Consider the following 18,555-nt stretch of genomic DNA (forward strand, 5'->3'; position numbering starts at 1 on the left):
TGAGCTTCTTGCTTTTGCATCTCTGCCACCTTCCCATCTATTTTCAAGGGTCCAGGTAGCAGGAAGATGCCCACTGACTCACTTCCTGGATTTGGCTTACAGATTTTGATGTATATTTCCTTGGCTACACTTATTATTGTGATTTTAATTACACTGGAGTGCTCCGTAATTATATGGCAATTATTTTCTTTGATAATTACCATTGGCACATACAAGTGAAGGAATATATCTAAAAGCTACCTATTAGTTTCTTGTGGTACTTAAAATTCTACATTAACAAAATGGCTTTTACATTATAATTACATTTACATCTTTTATGAAATAATGGAAAACAAGAATTAATTACAAGGAGCACAGTACATTACTACAGATTAGCTATACTGATATCAGGAGCGTTACCAATCACTATATTATAAACTACACCTACTTTTTAATACTAAGATGAGCTGTCTTCAATAACATAATCTGGCAGGTCTCCTGATACGTGGGTTTCATCCTGCCAAGGGTGAGACTGATATTGCTAGTAGAGCATTATGAAGATCTGGAAATTAACAACAACTTTCAGTTGGATCTTGGAGCATTTAAAAATATTCTTTGTGCGGACTTTTCTGTGAAGAGACTTGCCAGTTGGTGGCCAGATGTGACATAATGCCCCTAAAGCAATAAATAGTTTCCAGGAGAGTCACTTGTGAACTGCGGCTCACAGGTGAAAAACAAACTGGGATCCCGTGTGGTGCAAGCTGTGACTTATGTGTTACCATGGTGCTCTCAAATGCCTCCTTGCAACAGATCAGTTGAAAAGTACAAGTCCTCTAATGAGCAAACCTCGGTGCCTAACTGAAGATGAGCTTTGCCAGCTCTAGGTGAGCTAGACAGCACCTAGGGACAGCATTGCTTTAAAACAGGAGGGACTAAGGCAGAAACAATACTTTGCGTAGAAGTATTTGAGAGAGAAGCAGTCACGAAGTATGGATTCCTCCTGTGTGTAGCAGTGCCCAGATTTTCACAGAGGAGCACTCATCTTGGACATTATGACTTCAGGGCAGGCCTGTGACTGACTGATTGTAACTGATGGACAGCAGGGAAGGGTGAAGGACTGACTTCATGTAGACCAAAGATACACAGTCGTACCGAGGAGTGGCAGGATCGCTGCAGGTATAGGATATGGAGATGAAAGAGCATCATGGACAGAATTGGAGAGTCCTGGAAAGGGCAGTGGGCTGTGGTGGATAGGTGAGCAATCCTGCAGAAGACTGGTGAGATGGTGCAGAGGTGAATACACAGATAGGTGAGCAGGTCAAGCACTGGTGAGCTGAAGCAGTTACCATACACTGACCTGTGAAAGCTGAGTGGTGCCACTGGAGGCAGAGAGTAACCATTATCCAATGAACTCACAGAGACCTGTGACAAGCAAGCAGGCTTGCCAGAAGCACAGGGCACTGCAGCAGATTGACCTGTCCTGTAAAAGCCTGAAAGTACACCTATGTTACAAAGAATATCATATGAAATTTCCTAGGTTCCATCAACCAGAGTGTGGACAGTGAAAGGATGCAGTAGCCTTCCAAAGACCTTCCATAGATACACAGTCTTTAGGATGCTACTTTGTCTTGATTACCTAACAGGTTTCTGTGACAGTTGAACATCTGTAAATGTTAAAAGGCAAGCAAAGAACAATATTCAAAGCCTGTAAAATGAAGTATGGAATATAAGAGTTGAAGAAAGAGCAGGAACACCAGATGTTTTCAAGACAGGCAACAGGGATTTGCAGCTCCCAAAAAAGTGAGGATAATGGGGGGTAAGTCGAGAAAAGGATAAAAACACATGAATCCAGAAAAGGTAAAGGCAGCCTATACAACATGCGCTGGAGCTGAAACTTTGTTTCAAAGCATTACAAAAGTGAATTATCCTTCACATCCTGTGGCCAATTTCAATGGGAGCAGAGTTAGGACTCTTGATGATTTGGAAAAAATTCCTAAGCATAGGATGGGCAGGGATATCCTTCCCATCTTGAAGGGATTAAGGAAAAATAACAGTAGTTTGAACTAGCACTTTGGAGGTGCCATCTTGGAGTTCTCCTTAAGTATTTGTAAGACCTTGAATATATTTTCTATCTCTGAGATGCTAAATTTTCTTTGTATTACTAAATTACTCTGAGTAAACCATGACTGAGTTTGGTGAACATGTAGACAGAGCCTGCAGACAAATTCCCCATCTCCCAGTTGGTAAAGTGATGCCATGACTAAGGGAAGTGCACTGTGCTCTTCTGGAAGAGAAAGTTATTGGTATTCTTCTAGTGTACTTAATGTTGGCATTGACCTACAAAAAGTAATGGCCACCTTTACATTTTCAGGAGTGCACTTTAAGTAGCGTCTTTGTGTTCCCCCTTGAAAGGTTGCTGTTTCCAAAGATGAGAAGGAATATCGGTCTACATGGCTTCATTTTTTTTTCCCCTAACTACTGGATGCTAATCCTCTTTCAAATGCATATGGTTCATTTGGTTTACCACTAGACATCTTATGAAATTCCAAGGTCATCTACCTAACTCCACCTGAAAAATCTCCTTTAAAGTATAATATATAGGTCTCAAACCTTTCAGTGAATTCAGTAAGACTCTAAAATGATTGCAGAGATCAAGGAATTGAAGGGAAAAGTGACCAGTGAACTGATGAATTAATTCCTAGATGACAGAGCTGGAGTATGGAGCTAAAGCAAACATATCTTCCATCTCCATAGACAAAAAAAAAAAAAAAAAAAAAAGCCCCACGAAAGCAACAAATAAAAACCCATGCACCTGTTCAAAATAAATAATTTTGTCCAATTGTTTTGTTTCAGGTGATGAAATCATTGTTACATTAATGCTAACCTGGAATAAGCACACAGAAATCACTATCTAGCTCTTACATGTTTTTTTTCATTGGTCTATCACATCAGCACATATCTGTACACATAAGGGAGACTTAACTAGTGTGCAGACAGTTATTAGTCCTGTGTATCAAGGAAAGAATTCACTCCAAAGGGTATATTTTCCATGCTGTGCATGAGGATTTCATCACCAAGCTCCCATTAACTTTCATGGGAATTGTGTAGCCTGATGCCACCCTGCTAAATTTTTTTCTTTGTTGCTGTATTCAGGCCAAAGTAATTGCTGATCTGGAACAGTAGGATGTGATGCAGTTTTGAATTATTTGACTTGTCCTATGACTTAAAAGACCTTACAATGAACTGGCAAAGATAATTCTAGCTGAAAACAATCTGATTACAACCTTCAATATGGCTTATGTACCACAGTTTCCTTTTTCCAAGATGCAGGCATTAGAAGAACCACATTTTATAAAATGAACCAATCCCAGTTTGACTAAGCTGTAGCTGAAGGTCTTTTCTCCTGCAGAAGTCCCAATCTGTGGTATGCTAAATGCTTACCAAGCCAAGCCCCTTTGAGGGATGGTTTGCTACAGTACGTAGCCCAGACACCACTGGAGAGACAGAAATTACCTTGGTGCTTGCAGAACCAGAAGAGCCCTGCCTTCATCTAAATAGACCTGCCAGGTTATTGTGGAAAGGAGAGAGGAACTTCTGTGAGCAGTTTCCTTGGCATATGTAACATAACAATCACAATATCGCAGCACTGCAGATGCCATCATGGTGGCTACAAAGTATGGCAGCATATTGAATTGTTTTCTATTTGTTCTTAAAAATGGAAAACATGAACACGTCTCTTACCAGATTGAAAAGGCAGCTTCTTCAAATTATTTTTAGCAACATGAAGTGCTGCCGTGTTCCTAGGTGCTATGCATCCAACAGTTCCCACTGCCAAGAGAAACTAGATGCACAATATTTTTGAAATTATAACAGTATTCAGAAGCTGCCACTCAAGTACCATCAAACATGTTCACTTTTACATTGAAGCAAAATACGTCAGGGTCTTCAAAAAACAGCGTGGCTTCAGATTTCTCCTGTTTCCCCTTGAATGTCATCATCACTCTACAAATCCATTCGTTAAAATTGGATCACGCAGACCAACCCTCACTCCTTTTCACTGAAAAAGTTAAAGTGAGACAGTATTTGGTTCCATAATGCTATTTCTGGTGATACAAATAGGTGGAGATCTCAGGTACCATGTTGTTTGCACAGTAACCTTGTGCCATACTTGAAAGGGACCAGAAAACTGGACCAGAGTTCACTGGAGAAGAGTTGTATTTCTGCATGTTCCAGTGGCCAGAACAGATCTTTTGAGGGCTGGAAAATAATAGAGCATCCCCAAGCTACAGAAGCTGTAGATGACCCTAGTCACCATCAGCAAAGTCCAAATATAAGCCAGACCTGTAGTCCTTGTCAGTTCCCATACACATCCAGTGCACAGAGCAATGAAACACACTCATCACTTCTCCCTCCACCTATATATACATACATAAATCTTTAGATTCTTGTCATTTTGCAGTAAAAACAGAACAGGTAACTAATCTTTCCCTCTACGACAGCTTTCCCCCACTAAAGCTGTGCTCATCCACACAAACTACTACTGAGTTGTTGGAGCTCAGCCCCTTCTTAGAACTTAGGCCTACAAAGGATTAAAGAAATAATTTGTGTTGGAAAGGACATTCTGATTTCTAAGGGACAATTACTTTTTTTTTCTTTAAAAAAGCCTTGTATTATCCATGCTGAACAGCTTGAATATGAATGCACTTTTCATTCCAAAATGCCTTCCTTTCATATACAATACAACGTTTTAAAATGTACACACCATAAGATGTCTAGTTGAGCATCTGGAAGGGAATAATTCCTTCCCTATAGTGGCTTTCTTCCTGGAGAAATACGCTTGGCTGTCTAGTCATAATGTCATGAGCAACAGACCTTTCAATAATTTAATTTGGACAGAATGAAACACACATCCATTAGAGTCACCAGTAAAGCAAGGAGAACTTAAAAGAGTCCAAAATATATGAAAAGAATCCCACAAGCCTGATTCTTTATTTATGTTACCTCTCCCTGGATCTGCTAAAGGATAGCACTCTGCTAAAGGATAACCCTCACTCTGCACATATACAAACAGTGGTTTTTTTTCTCCTAAGACAGTTCTGTCCTTCAAAGACTGATTTCCATGGTGGGATACACCCCAGTCTTCTTTCTGCTGGAATCCATTCCTGAATCTGAGATGGCAGAAGCTGGTGAATGCCACCTTATGGCCTTCCCTTGGCACAGGTGCCACTGTACTGTTGGTTAATTGAGTGAGTGAATGGATTTTTCTTTCCTTTTCATTTTTTGCAGGTATTTTTATTATTTTTTCTCTCTCTGACATTCCAGTTTTAATTTCTAACTCCTCTATCCTCGCCCCCAGCTAAGCCATTCAAGAGTATTTATTGTCACTTCCGTAAAAATGGACTGGATATTGCTCTGATTTGTGAGATGAGGGGAAAAAAAAAAAAAAAAAAGCACCGGACTGCTGCTTACTCTGGCAATCCAGAAGCTCTTGACAGTGGAGGCTTTTCCATAGCCACTGTCATCAGAGGCCAAAACAGAAGTAGCAGAGCCAGAAAGATCTCTTTCTGAAAAACCATTCACTGCTTCACTTGAAACTGGTCTTTTGCCCTGCAGTGAGAAGACACGGCACCTCTGCTTTGTTCTCCCTGGCTCTGGAAGAGAACACTATCTCTCCTCACTGGAAGATGTGCTCAGCTCTCATCTTCCATAGAAAAAAAGTGACTCACAACCAAATCCCATTTCCTCCCTATTCTTTCCATCAACATAAGCAAAATCAATTTGTCTCTCATTTTTCTCCTTGTTTGTCAGTCTTTGTCTCTGACACAGAGTTTTCAGACAGAGAATGCCTTTTATTTACTCTGGTTTTGTACAAGACAAAAACCATGAGGGAAGAACAGAGGTGCATATCTTAGCTCAGATCTTTTATAACAACAACATAAAACAGTACATAAATGAATGTATATGTGTAAAAAAACAATATATTAAAAACAGGGAGCACTTATCTACAGTGTTACATTCACTCCCAGGTGGAATTCTCAATGTCTCTTACTTACGCAAAGAAGTTGCAAGCAGTCCTCCCTGCTTTCCTTTGCACTAGATGTGAAGTCATGACTAAGAAGCAATGCCTCCAAAAAATTACAAAATATACAGCAACTCAATCAGCAGAAATGCAGAAGTGATCACTCCTTTGGTACCAGAGATCTGTAGGGCTGTTTGCTGCTGTAGACAAAGTAGGCAATTGCTTGGGGACAGCAAAGCAAAGCAAAGCAAGTCCCATTTCCCCTACAAAAGAATCTCTGAAATTCAGGATTTCTTCTTCTGCCAAAGAGTAGGTTCAGATGCATTGGGCAGCAGGTTCTGCCGCTGGGGCAGTCCTCACCCAGCACCTGTAGGAGCTGAATCCTCACCCTAATCAACAGCAGCACAATTTCTGTCTTTTAAATGGTCAGAAAAACAACAAAGCACAGGACCAAAATCCCCAAACTATGTTATATTTTACTACTTTGTTTTCGTGAAACTACTATTTAAGCTGCACTGGCCTAAACAGTTTACAGAAATTATCACTACTTCAGCCTCCAAGCCTCCTCTGCAGGCATTCTGGCTACTGCAGCGTCATCAGTGCACTGTAGCATCCCTCAGGGCTTCCTGTATTGCTCTTCAAATTGTCTCCATGGATTTAATTTGCAGATTAAAACTTCTGCTGCAAACAAGACCATTGATAATTAAAAAATGTTTTCATGGATTTATCTGTGAACAAGCCAAGCAGATGATTTTGCCACTTTTCATCCGCTATCCTACAAGGGCCTAGTTTTTTCCCTGCTATGCCCTAGAAAAGTTTTATAAATCATTCCTGTGTTTCTTATGTACCTAGCAACTTGTAGAAATGGAAGTAGTTCCTCCAGCAGGCAACAGAACTCAGCAGGTAGGACACAGTGAAAGACACACACAAATTCAGGAGCCTATTTGCCATTTCTGCCTGGCAAGTCTGATAGAATCAGCATTATGTAAAAATAGGATGCTTCTTGTGCAATTTCCATTGTACATATCACCAGAACGCACACCCCAAATGTACCAGCATTTGAAATTCAAGATGTTGATGTCTCCGTTTCCCAACCTGCAGAGAGTTGATGAGATTTATCATTGCTGACAGAAGAGCTCCATAAATGTTGTTGATAACATACAGGCCCTGTTTTGCACATTCCTTCAATTTTCTCTAAAACCCTTGGAAGCTGTTTTGACTACAGTACCTAATAACTGAGCATTAAGTGTCTAGATGTTAATTAAAAAACAGGAATCATAGTATGGACTTTTCAACTTTGACAGCACAGCCATTCTACCTAGCCACCTGTTATCAAGGATCATTATTTTAATACTGAAGCACACCTAACTCCCATGGGGTTACTCCAAAATCCTCTCTAAAATGGAGGCATAATTTCCTCTTAAATAGTTAATCAACTTGCCAATATTTTCATCACGTCCATTTCACTATCACTGAAAACCTCGCCTTGCCTGTTCAACTTTAATTTTATAAGAGCTGTGTATTACATTTCAGCCCCATATAAGTAACATACAGGAGCAGAACATGTTTTAGCTAATTAATGCTTCTGTAACTAGAGTTGAAAAATAACCATCAAATATTTATATAATTGTTACACTAAGAGGCCCCCAAAGAAGTATTGTCTTCTTCTGAGTGCTGTACTAAGAGAGGGTGAAACACAAAGTCCTAAGACCTAGAGGACAAAAGACCCCAGTCTCTTTCCAATACTATATTACTCTGGTATGCATTCTCACTGGCTTCGGGAGATGTTCATTAACATGGATAAAGGTCTTGGACTCCTATTAAATTTCCCTATCCTTTTAAAATTAATGTTATCTACTAATAAGCTTTCCACTGCACTTTAGAAGAATGAATATTTTGAGACAACTATAACATTCACACTGAGTACCTGCAAGATGTCTCGTATGTGCTAAGGGCATGAGATACTTCTATTGGAATTATCCACAAATCATATTGATAGATTTTGGAAAAAGACATCACTTTTTCAGGCTCTTAAATACTACTAAATTAAGCAATATCCATAACCTTTTAACTAAAAGTCAAAATATTCTATATCAAAAAAAAATATGTTTTGGCAAGAAAAAAAAGGTCTACCCAAATATATTGAACTCTTGGCCATTGGAATTCCACTTTTTCACAATGAAAAGTATTAACATTAAAATAAGCTACATATGACATAAATGTGATGCTAGGGAATATAGCAGACCCAAGAAAACAGGTCATAGAGCAAGAATGTTGATGGCACTGCTCAACAGAAACCTCCTCAGCTACAGGTAGGGATAGGAAGAAACAGGAAAAGAAAAAGACCCTCTGCATTGAATAATTTATTGTGATATTATTTTGGCTACTCTGATCTTTTACAGCTGAGAGAAGATAAAAATCTTCTTCCACTGGCAAACGAGGAGCACCTTAGTGACACAAAACAGTGCAATTCAATCCCATAGATAAAATCTAGCTGCAGCTTATCTTTAGTTCAGGATCGGGTGGTGGGAGGTGGGGATGTTGATTAATCAGTTGGTTCATTGGTTGGGGGGTGGAGGTTGTTTAGGTTTGGGTTTTTTAGGGGGAAGTTTGTTTATTAGGGTTTAATTTGGGGTTTTGGTTGGTTGTTGTGGGATTTTTCCCGCAAAAATTCAAAAACATGCCTTGGAATATTAAGCAGAAAAATCCAGTCACAACCAGTCATCACTACTGTTGTTATCAACAGTACTGCACAAGCTGATACTCTGAGGACCTTAAGGACTTCCTTGCCTCAAAGCCTAATGTTAGCCAACAGAGTTTAATGAGACATCCTTAAAATTATGCTAGCTCTAAAATTCAAGTTAGATGAGTTTCTTGGAGGGTAGTTTACAATTGGTTTTAAAATTGTTATCATCTTCCCCTTAAAAGATATTTTTCCTCTTCTAAATGCTATTTAGCAAAGTACATTTCATTTCCAATGTGCTCAAAAATGATCCTACTTTGTCAGAATGCCAAGATGCATCTCCAACGTCATCTTATTCTATTCCTATTATGCTTTGCCATACATAATACTAATTGAATACAGTACAAGTTGCATTTGCAGTCATTAAAGCAGCAGTACAACTCAAATTTAAACGAACTACTGTTGCTCCACATTAGGTGAAACACAACAGTATGGTATTTATTACCCTTCCTGGGAATTAAGGTGGAATATTTGAGGCTACTCTTAAGGTGACCCTATCTCAGCGATTCTTTGTGTATCTTATGCAAAATTTGACTTGTGCCACTAGTGTTAAATAGAGTTTATTTAAAGAGGATTGTCATGGCTCTGACAGCTAGCTCACAAGGGTAAATGTGACCTGCTGGCATTCCATCACAGTTTACAAAGACATGCCAAAGAATCTGGTTTCTGGCATCGACATCTTGGAAAAATAGTTTTACTGCACTTTTAACTGTGTTTCTTTGAAGCAGGGGAAGCAAATCCTGAAAATGCTTAACACTATGCAGATTAGCAGAAGTGTTTACAGGATCTGTATTAGTAGGGTCTATATTAATCACTATGTGATGTTGTAAAACACAAGGTAGTTAATTCTACATACACATGCAAGAGTATCTTTTATCTAACTTCATAGACTGGTCAAACAGGCCAGTCACAGATACAAACATTATTTTTACTCATAGCAAACTATGCAAACCAGTAGTTCTGCATTGCTAAGCTGCTGTCATCAGATGTGAATAGGGAGTTTCCTCTTCTGTTCTATTCTTTCCACCAAATATCACTTCCGCACAACCCTAATTTAGGCTAATTCAATTGTTTTCATGGGCATAGGCTACACTGGACCACTCAAATGTTTTGATTTGAAAAGAAGGTAACCAGCCAAAGTGCTCCTTGAACTTGATCTGCCATTTGTCATCTCTGACACATGGAACATCACGTCTGAAAGTTGACAGTGGCAGTATTTGGTGTAACATGTGAATACATGCTATGGATCAGGTATGACTTTACCAGGGAGCATAGTAAGAAGGTTGTCAAATATTACAACCACACATCATTATGGGTACTCAATTTGACAATAAAGAGGAAAGAGTTGTAACCTTCAACTTCGTGCACATTGCCTTCATTGTGCACGTTTTCTTGGATATGCAAAATAATATCTCGGTTTAAAAACAGGAAAACAAAACCCAAAAAAAACCACAAAAAACCCTAAGAGGGTTATATTGAGAACAATGTTACTCTGGAGGACAGCAATAACAATTGATAGAAAGTTATAAGGAAGTTGGAAACTAGTCAAAAATTCCTAATTCACAAATAATAACTGGGTAGATATGGAGACAGACCATAATCTTGCCTATTATCCATATATTCAAAAAAGAGTAATACTTCCCTCTCCACATACAAATTATATATCTTCATATATTTTCTTGTCTATATTCTTTTAAACAAAGAATTGACAATACAAATTAGAAAGGTGTTTGTCCCTAGTTATTCAGCATATAGCAACCATATTAACATCATATGTTAACAAACTAACATCACGGAAATTCCTACTTCTTCAAAGAGACAGTTGGAGAAAACAAAGATTTTTAAATTGTCATAATGCTCTCCTGTGTTCCTAGAGATGAACTTCATGATCTCTAAATAGCTGTAGCCTACAAAAGCAGCTTCTAGAGGAACTCCAGTACCCTGTGAGTTTAGTAGACTGAGCATCCCGATGTGAAAGATGCTGTGCTTAGTTCATTTAGGCTAAGCTTGATTAGACAACTTGTGTGTTGGGAGAGCAGGATTGAATACATATACATACACACATACAGGTACAGAAATGATGAGATTGCATTCTTTTTTTAATTTTCAAAATCAAATAATTTTTCTTATAAAAGAACTGGTCACAAAATAATATCCTCAGAACATTCCAGTGCATTTACAAAAAGCCTTTTCCTCTTCAGAAGGAAAACCGTGACAAAAAAAAAATTGTTCTTTGACCAGCTCTCTATGACATCATTTATTACTTTGTATATTCTTTAAGGGTGCACATCATCACTTGGAAGGGGTCTGAACCAGAATTCAAATCCAGCTGGACTTTGCATAAGTAATGAGTCAAAAAATCAAATCCAAATCTCCTGCTAGACTTTTCAGGTTCTGATGAAATTCATAACTGAAAGAGGTCTCCAAAAACAGTTGTTCTCGTGGGGTTTATGCAATTTGTATTAAAATCATAGCAGTAAGATAGTCATGTGTTAGCAGTATTGAAACCTAACCTCAATGCTTAGTATAAAAGAATCAGGATCTGAGATCACTTTTTTTCTGTCCAGTGCAAGGATGGTTCAGTCAGGCTGTGCAGTGAAATACAACCCATAGCCACCTGCAACTTAGCAAACTGAGCAAGGAAAACGTTAAGAGCCAAAAGGCTTTTCTAATTCTTTCTATTCCTGCCAATGATTTAATGTGTATACACTATGCCAGGTCAGCTAGACTCAAATTTTCAGATGCAATCTGTGATTTGGTCCATGTTCTGGAAGTGTTGACTGGTTGCACTGAAAGCAATATGAGCTGTAAGTTCTCAGCACCTCTGAAAAGAAGCCCTAAGTTTCTTAAATTTGGTGTCAAAACCAATAGAACACCTAAAAGTAGAACACAGCAGGGACTTGACTTCAACAGAAATAAATATCCGTGGCTTTCAAAGAGGTCCAGAGGAATAGCACAGAGCTCAGTGCATCAACATGGGGTTTGGAAGACACGTGCTCAATTGACCGACTACCTGCAGTCCAGTAACCTAACCACAGCTCCCAGCTGATATTACCATAACACTATCCAACATCATGCACATATGGGGAGAATAAATACATTAAAGGCTGGGAGGTTCTCCTGTTGCAGCATAGGAGCTGTTCATTTTGTGGGTAGCGTGAAGAAATGACAAAATTTGCGTATGGCTGAAGAAAGCTAAGAGTCGCACTGAAAATCACCAGGTTATTCTGAGGAAATGTGAAATGCCTCAACAGTGCTTTGTATTCCATCAAATTACTTAAGAGAGCCTTTCTTCATTTTAACAATACTAAAATGTAAAAACTAATTTTTTTGTAAGAAAAGTGTGTTCATCGCACGCCATAAGAACATTTAGATGAATGCGTTTTCTACTGAAAATTGGAATTGCTACTCAATAGCAATAATAAAAAAAAATAACCAACAATAACAACCACATATTTCCCAGGCAGTAGGAACCAAGCAACACAGAAACACCCCCACCACCTTCTCCTTGGCTTTACACCATATTTTAGGCATGCATAAAGTAGCTGCATATTTCTGCAGAACCCTAATTAGGGGTTGCAGTGGTGGCAGGGTTTGACCCATGGATGCTGAGTACTGAACTACTGTTGAGCAGTAACAAGCTGTCTTCAGGATTAGCCCCTCAAGCTGGCCATGAGACAGACCTCCGGCACATCCTACCCTTGTGCAGCTGCAGAAGCAGCCGTGGGGGAGTCCGTGAGGCTGTAAAGTGGCACTTATTTGTAAAAGATGGCACAGGTGTGATTTGCCTCTCAGTTAACATTGATGCAGGGCAGGAATGAAGGCAGGCCGGGCCCGGCCCTCACGCATGGCCACAGCTGGGCTGCTGGCCTCCCCACCAGAGGAGAGGGGGCAGCCATGCTCTGGGCACCCAGTCACCCCGCACAGCCGGCCACAGTTACGGCCTGTACGTAGCCACCTCCGACACCCAGGTGGCCGTTACCCATCGGGACACCCAGTGTGAGAAGCAAGTCTCTCCCTCTTACCTCAGGGTCTTTCTCTATCTCCAGCCCCGCTTGCACCAGGTTGTGTTCATATTCCTCCCGCTGCATCCGCTTCTCCTCCTCCAGGGCATCCAGCCGGCTGAGCTCGATCACCTCCACCCCTGGTGGCCCCGGCAGGGCACACTGGCCACTGTCCTGCTGCTGTGGCTCAGCACGGCCCTTCCCAGTCCCTCCATTCGAAACCAGGGCCAAGGGGGCAGATCTGCGTGTAGGCTCTGGTGAGCCCGCGCCGGGCAGGTGCCGAGCAAGGTGTTTTCGGTAGTGGTAGGCGAGCACGTAGTCGACCTTTCTCTTGCTGTGCCTGAATAGCGTGCCGTCCGGGGACGCCTGGTCCGCGGCCCCTCCTTGCGTCCCATCCAGGTAATTGTTTATAATCTGGGAGAGAAACACACGAGTCTCACAGACAAGAAAGCCAAAAAGCCCAGGAAGCTGGCAGGCGCAGGGTCTGCCTCCACACAAGGATGTAAAGCTGCACAGAGTCAAAACGGGAGGTCAGCCAGGGTAGGTATGACCTACAAACATGCACCAGCCAGACTGCCACCCTGACCTCCTCCAACTGTAAACAAACGATAGTGGCTAAAGATAACAGCCTTATCTCAACACGTGGGATACCTACCTGACCGGCAGGCGGGGGGCACGCGCCAACGCTGTCTCTGCCCTGCACATACACAGACCATATAACCCATGTTTTGAAATGGGATGGAGCAGTGAGAATAAGAATCACATTGCAGACCAAGATATGGGAAAGGATGTTCTGTGGAACAGCTGCATGGGAAGGGAAGGGAAGGGAAGGGAAGGGAAGGGAAGGGAAGGGAAGGGAAGGGAAGGGAAGGGAAGGGAAGGGAAGGGAAGGGAAGGGAAGGGAAGGGAAGGGAAGGGAAGGGAAGGGAAGGGAAGGGAAGGGAAGGGAAGGGAAGGGAAGGGAAGGGAAGGGAAGGGAAGGGAAGGGAAGGGAAGGGAAGGGAAGGGAAGGGAAGGGAAGGGAAGGGAAGGGAAGGGAAGGGAAGGGAAGGGAAGGGAAGGGAGGAAAAAATCTGTGTGTGGGAAGAAACTGATCTGAACTAGAACAGGAGCAATATCCTTGGTGCACTAAAAGGGCAAGAAGGGTAGAGCTGGACAGAAATGTTTGGAAAATACCAGGCATTAGAGAGGATATGCCCCATGGATGGCTAAATGATGATAGCTGACCTGTATTTTAACGTCTGATGAAAACACTATGTGATTGGATAGTAACATTGCAAGTTGGAATCAATGACTGATATCATTCACGTCACCTATGTTGTACTCAGTCACCTGCCTCCTCGTCTCCGCTCTACAAACCTTTCTGGGATGAAGATGACCCAGTACTAACCCCTGCCCATCGCACCCCACCCTGGACAGCAGTTCTGCATCACCCATATTGAACGCCGATACCAAATGTAAGGTATTCACTTTCACTTCTCATTCACTAAGATATCCCATACCTTTCCAAAACTGTTACCATCCACCATTTCCAGATCAATGCTGTAGCTGAAAGCCCTTCACAGAGCTATCTACAATGTCATTCATTAGTGTGACACCAGCCCTCCAGTAACTGGGGAACAAGATACAAGCAAATAAATAGGGTCAACCTGATCCAAAGCAATCAGCCCATAACTTAATTCCAGACATTTATGGTCCCCATAGGTGGCTATACAACCAAAATCTTGACAGGTACCAATTACAGATTTCTTTCTCTCCTTGTCTCCCTTTCCATTACTGGTAGTCCTGAATGCAAAGTTAACCAAGCATGCTGTACAGCAATTTTCTTGTTTGTTAACACAATGTGAATTTTTGAAAGTATTATATAAATGTGCATATTATTATATACCCCAGCATCTCCCAAATTCTTGTTTTTCACTACTTTGCTTGACTTAGTTTCCCACAAAGTAGTTTCAATCACCATATCACTAAATAAATCTTGGTTTTATATGCATGTCACATCCTTCATTCTTTCACAAAATTATCACCAAATAATATGTTCTGCACATTACACTTATCACACACTTTATGTGTAAAATGTATATATTTAGGCACATCTTTAGGCACATCTAAACTTACACTCAGCACTACGTTCTGGCAGAATATAAAACTGCTTGGGAGACAGCATTTTATTGCAATTCCTCATTTCCTAGTTAGATACATTTTCATGTAGTACTCACAGGCAGTCCATGCAAACCTCCTGGATCCATCTCTGCCACAGTGAAGAAAAACCCGTTGCAGATTTCTACTCTCCTTTCCAGAGAGTTTTATGCTATACAGCACAGAATTAATGATGTCACCACCACCAGGTCACTGGCACAACAAAATGCATTAGCTGACTCTAAAGAAGACGAGCTTTAAGCATCCTCTCCTCCCTGACTGGAAAGTGCAGACAGAAATGAGAAGCACAAACAAAACGCAGGAGAGGGAGCAAGGAGGTTGGAGAACATGAAAAGTCACAAACAGGTTTTCCTGTTTATTACTGTCCGTAGCCAGCTGCCACATCCCAGCCACCCGAGAGAGCACCATAGCAACATTTGATGTTGCTGGAGTTACACAGAATAATAGCTAAGGAGATATGACATCTCTCCCTCCCTCCCTGTTGACATTTTTCTCACTCTTGGCAGTAAAGTGCCATCCCCATTATTGTGGGCATCTAGTGCACAGAAAACAAATCAAAATTCCCAAAGATTTTAGTAAGGACATTTTCCGGCCCTAAATTTGCACTGCTTTCCTCACTGTATGATATTCTGGCACAAGAAGACCTTGTTAGGGAGGAACACAAATAAGTTACAACTTCCAAAATGCCACTGAAGGAACTATCAAGATTTTTCTCCCCTCCTCTCACAGCCATTGTGTCACTTTTAGTCAGAATCAGTGATTTAAATTACCATCTTCAGTCCCACATCGCTTCTTGACGCTTCCAAGACAAGTAGCCAGCACACCAAGCATTAAAAATAGGAAGGTAGAATTGGCATGTCATGACAATTTTATTCTAGTCCTTGAATAACCAACATATCACTACAAACATATCCTAGGAGGTATCTCCTCTAACAACAGCTCTACCCTGCAGACCACAGCCACACTACACTTAACACCTTCCAATCCAGCCTACACTAACACCTGGGCACGTGCTGGCCCAGGGTTTGCACAGGGATAGCCAATTTAGTCATCAGCCTGCAGACCTTTTCCTATGCTAGGGTTAATAATAGTAACCCTCCTGTTACTGCTCTGAAGGATTTTGGCTGAAGTAAATTATTAAGAAAAGCTTGGTGAAACTCTTATGGTAGCAATTAGTTCCTACTGTACACTAAGAAAGTCTCCTGAACTACTTAAGGTTGTAGTATCAGTTTACTTGCATAGTCACTTTTCCCAGTGTGGATTTGCCTAACCTGCAGGAAGAGGGCACCAAGCTCTGCTGACTCTGCTTCAAAGCCTCTTCTTCATCCCAAAGACGTTAGTCGTAAATCAATGAACATAAAATTCTGCTTACAGAACTGCTGAAGGATCCCGTACAGCTTGGTGCTTCAAAAGCTCCGTTGATCCTGCTGCCGTGCAAGGAAGACCGGTTTTGAGGGACTGTGAGGTATTTGCTGTTGTATGTTGAAAAATAGTTCCTTGCTGATTTTGCTGTCTTCTGTCCATTCAGGGCTGGGTGTGAGGAGGCTAGAGGAAAGTCTGAGAATAAGAGATAAGTACTGTTATATAAAACAGGTTTTGTGCAGGCAGTTTCCTAAAGGAATGGGAAATACTGCAGTTAATAGATACTATCCAATTTCAGATGCTGCGCCTTGCAGGGTGCATACAACTCCAGACAGGTACTTACCTGCGTGAACTGCTGGGAAAGGGGAACCATGATACAATTCTGCACTTAGCTCAGCACCGCCCTGGTTGATCAATAGCGTTTGTACTCCTGCACTTCAGTCATGAGGTTAGAAGCTGGAAAGTCTGTGCTTTTCTGCTAGGTAAGCAACCCAAGGACATGAGCAACTGGGTGTCCTCAGCACCTGCGCCCTGGTTCTCTGCGTGCAGCATTCACACCAGGTAGAAGCCAAATGACCTCGAACAAACCGAGTCACTTTTGCTTACGGCTTACAACTAGATCTGAAATGGAGCGTGTTTCAGTTCTAGTGTGATGTAAACTAATGTAGCAGCATCAGGTACAGGCACAAACTTCTGGCTAATGGTCTTTCTCCCCTAAGAACTCTGAACTTTCGGATATCTCATGGTGTGATATTCTCATAAAGCACAATGAGTTTATACCTCATGTTTTGGCTTGAAAGACTAATGTCTTGAACCCGTTAGTTTTAGATGTGTTCCCCATCTCTTGTATTGACAAATTATACGGTGCCAATGCAGTGTAGTGGAGGGTCTGGAGGGGGTAGGCAGTGACATGACACTCCCTGTTCCCTGCCACCACTGGTAAGCTGTATCTCTGCCATAGAGCAGGGTACAGCAACAGAAGAATATGAGACGAATGCTTGGTCACGGGTAGGAAACGCAGAAAGTCAGTCCCATACAGGCAGTAGCGCAGCAAAAATAATGATGATTAAAAGTAATGGGTACAGAAACTGCGTTGACATACAAATGTTCCATACTCTTTCCCCCTCTAGTGGTGCCGTAACTGAAATGGGGTTGATTGATCTTTACCCATAGTTTCTTTGAAATGCTTGTTGAGGTGAAAAATAGTGGCTTGGTCCTTCAAGCATTATTGTTTTCTACCAGGGAGAAGACATAGGTGTAGCAGACCCATCTGCCCATATAGTTAGCCCCACTACCACTAAAGAGATGAAGCACCATGGCTCTCCAGCCAGAGCTTATTTCTTCCCTAGGAAGAAAAGGTAACTGGAACATTCATAAGCTCCCACATATTCAGGGAGATCTTAAATCCATCATATCTCTTCTTGCCTCCTTACTTGGCAATCCTAGTAACGCTGCAGTTCTTTTGCCCCACCTTCACCTTCTGTCTAAGGAAACAAGAAGCTTCAACAGCATGGTATAGTTACTTTCCAGTCTGGGAGGAACTGCCTTACGGGATTTGCTGTACTTTATTATAAGAAAGCAATCTCATCGTTCTCTGCCACAAGAAAGCACTGGGAAATCCGATCAGTTTCTTCTACACCTCCCTTATGGTGATGGAGACAGGGGAAGAGAGAAGGCAGCAGTAGCTGTGTCTCTTGCTCAGTGTTCATGCGACTGAAGTCTGTTTCTCCCACCTTGCTGGAACAGCCAACTGGTGGCACAAACACCTTGCATTGCCTCTCCAAAGATGGAGCACTGAAGGAGGTGGCTGTATGCAGGAAGCCTATGGAGTTGTACAGTGATCATCATCTCCAAATAATTAAAGGAAAATCTGAAAGGATCCGTTCTTATAGACTGTGATAGCAAAATTTGTCTCTGCCTTTTCTTTTTTGGGGGGACTGGGGTTATGTATTGCTAAAATCTGGAAGCATATTTTCTATTTATTTAATTGAATCCCTTCTTTTTTTCTTTCAAGAGTCTAAGGCAGATGCTGTGTCCTACTGCTAATCTTCTGTGCCCTCTACAGGGACTGATTTTACTTACCCGCAATCATGAGCTAAAAGAGCAGCCAGCAAAATGCTCAGGAAGGAAATGCTTGGGGAGGGGGAGACCTGACCTCTAAATGTTATGATTATTCTTGTGTTTTTTATGAATAATAGATTAAGGTCCTGCAGCGCTTGAACAGTACAGTAGATTGACTCACCAGTCTTCCTTTTCTGATCTCTCGAGGAGACTTACACTTGGTTTAC

The 18,555-nt window shown here is 41.4% G+C and overlaps 1 protein-coding gene across 2 annotated transcripts in view; it reads right to left on the bottom strand.

Annotated features, from left to right (window-relative positions):
- The window catches only part of ANO2 (anoctamin 2), a 192,552-nt gene that overhangs the window by 169,014 nt on the left and 4,983 nt on the right, over positions 1 to 18,555 (bottom strand). The window contains exons 2-3 of one of the 2 annotated variants that reach the window (XM_040596853.1): positions 16,278 to 16,462; positions 12,767 to 13,159 (exon numbers count right to left, since the gene is read on the bottom strand). In XM_040596853.1, coding sequence (XP_040452787.1) covers positions 12,767 to 13,159; positions 16,278 to 16,462 — 578 coding nt within the window. Of the gene's footprint in view, positions 1 to 12,766; positions 13,160 to 14,964; positions 15,214 to 16,277; positions 16,463 to 18,555 lie in introns of those variants that run through there. The other variant, XM_040596855.1, reaches the window with a different exon arrangement.

The sequence above is a fragment of the Falco naumanni genome, chromosome 5 (assembly GCF_017639655.2).
Source record: "Falco naumanni isolate bFalNau1 chromosome 5, bFalNau1.pat, whole genome shotgun sequence".
In the NCBI taxonomy this organism is placed as follows: domain Eukaryota; kingdom Metazoa; phylum Chordata; class Aves; order Falconiformes; family Falconidae; genus Falco; species Falco naumanni.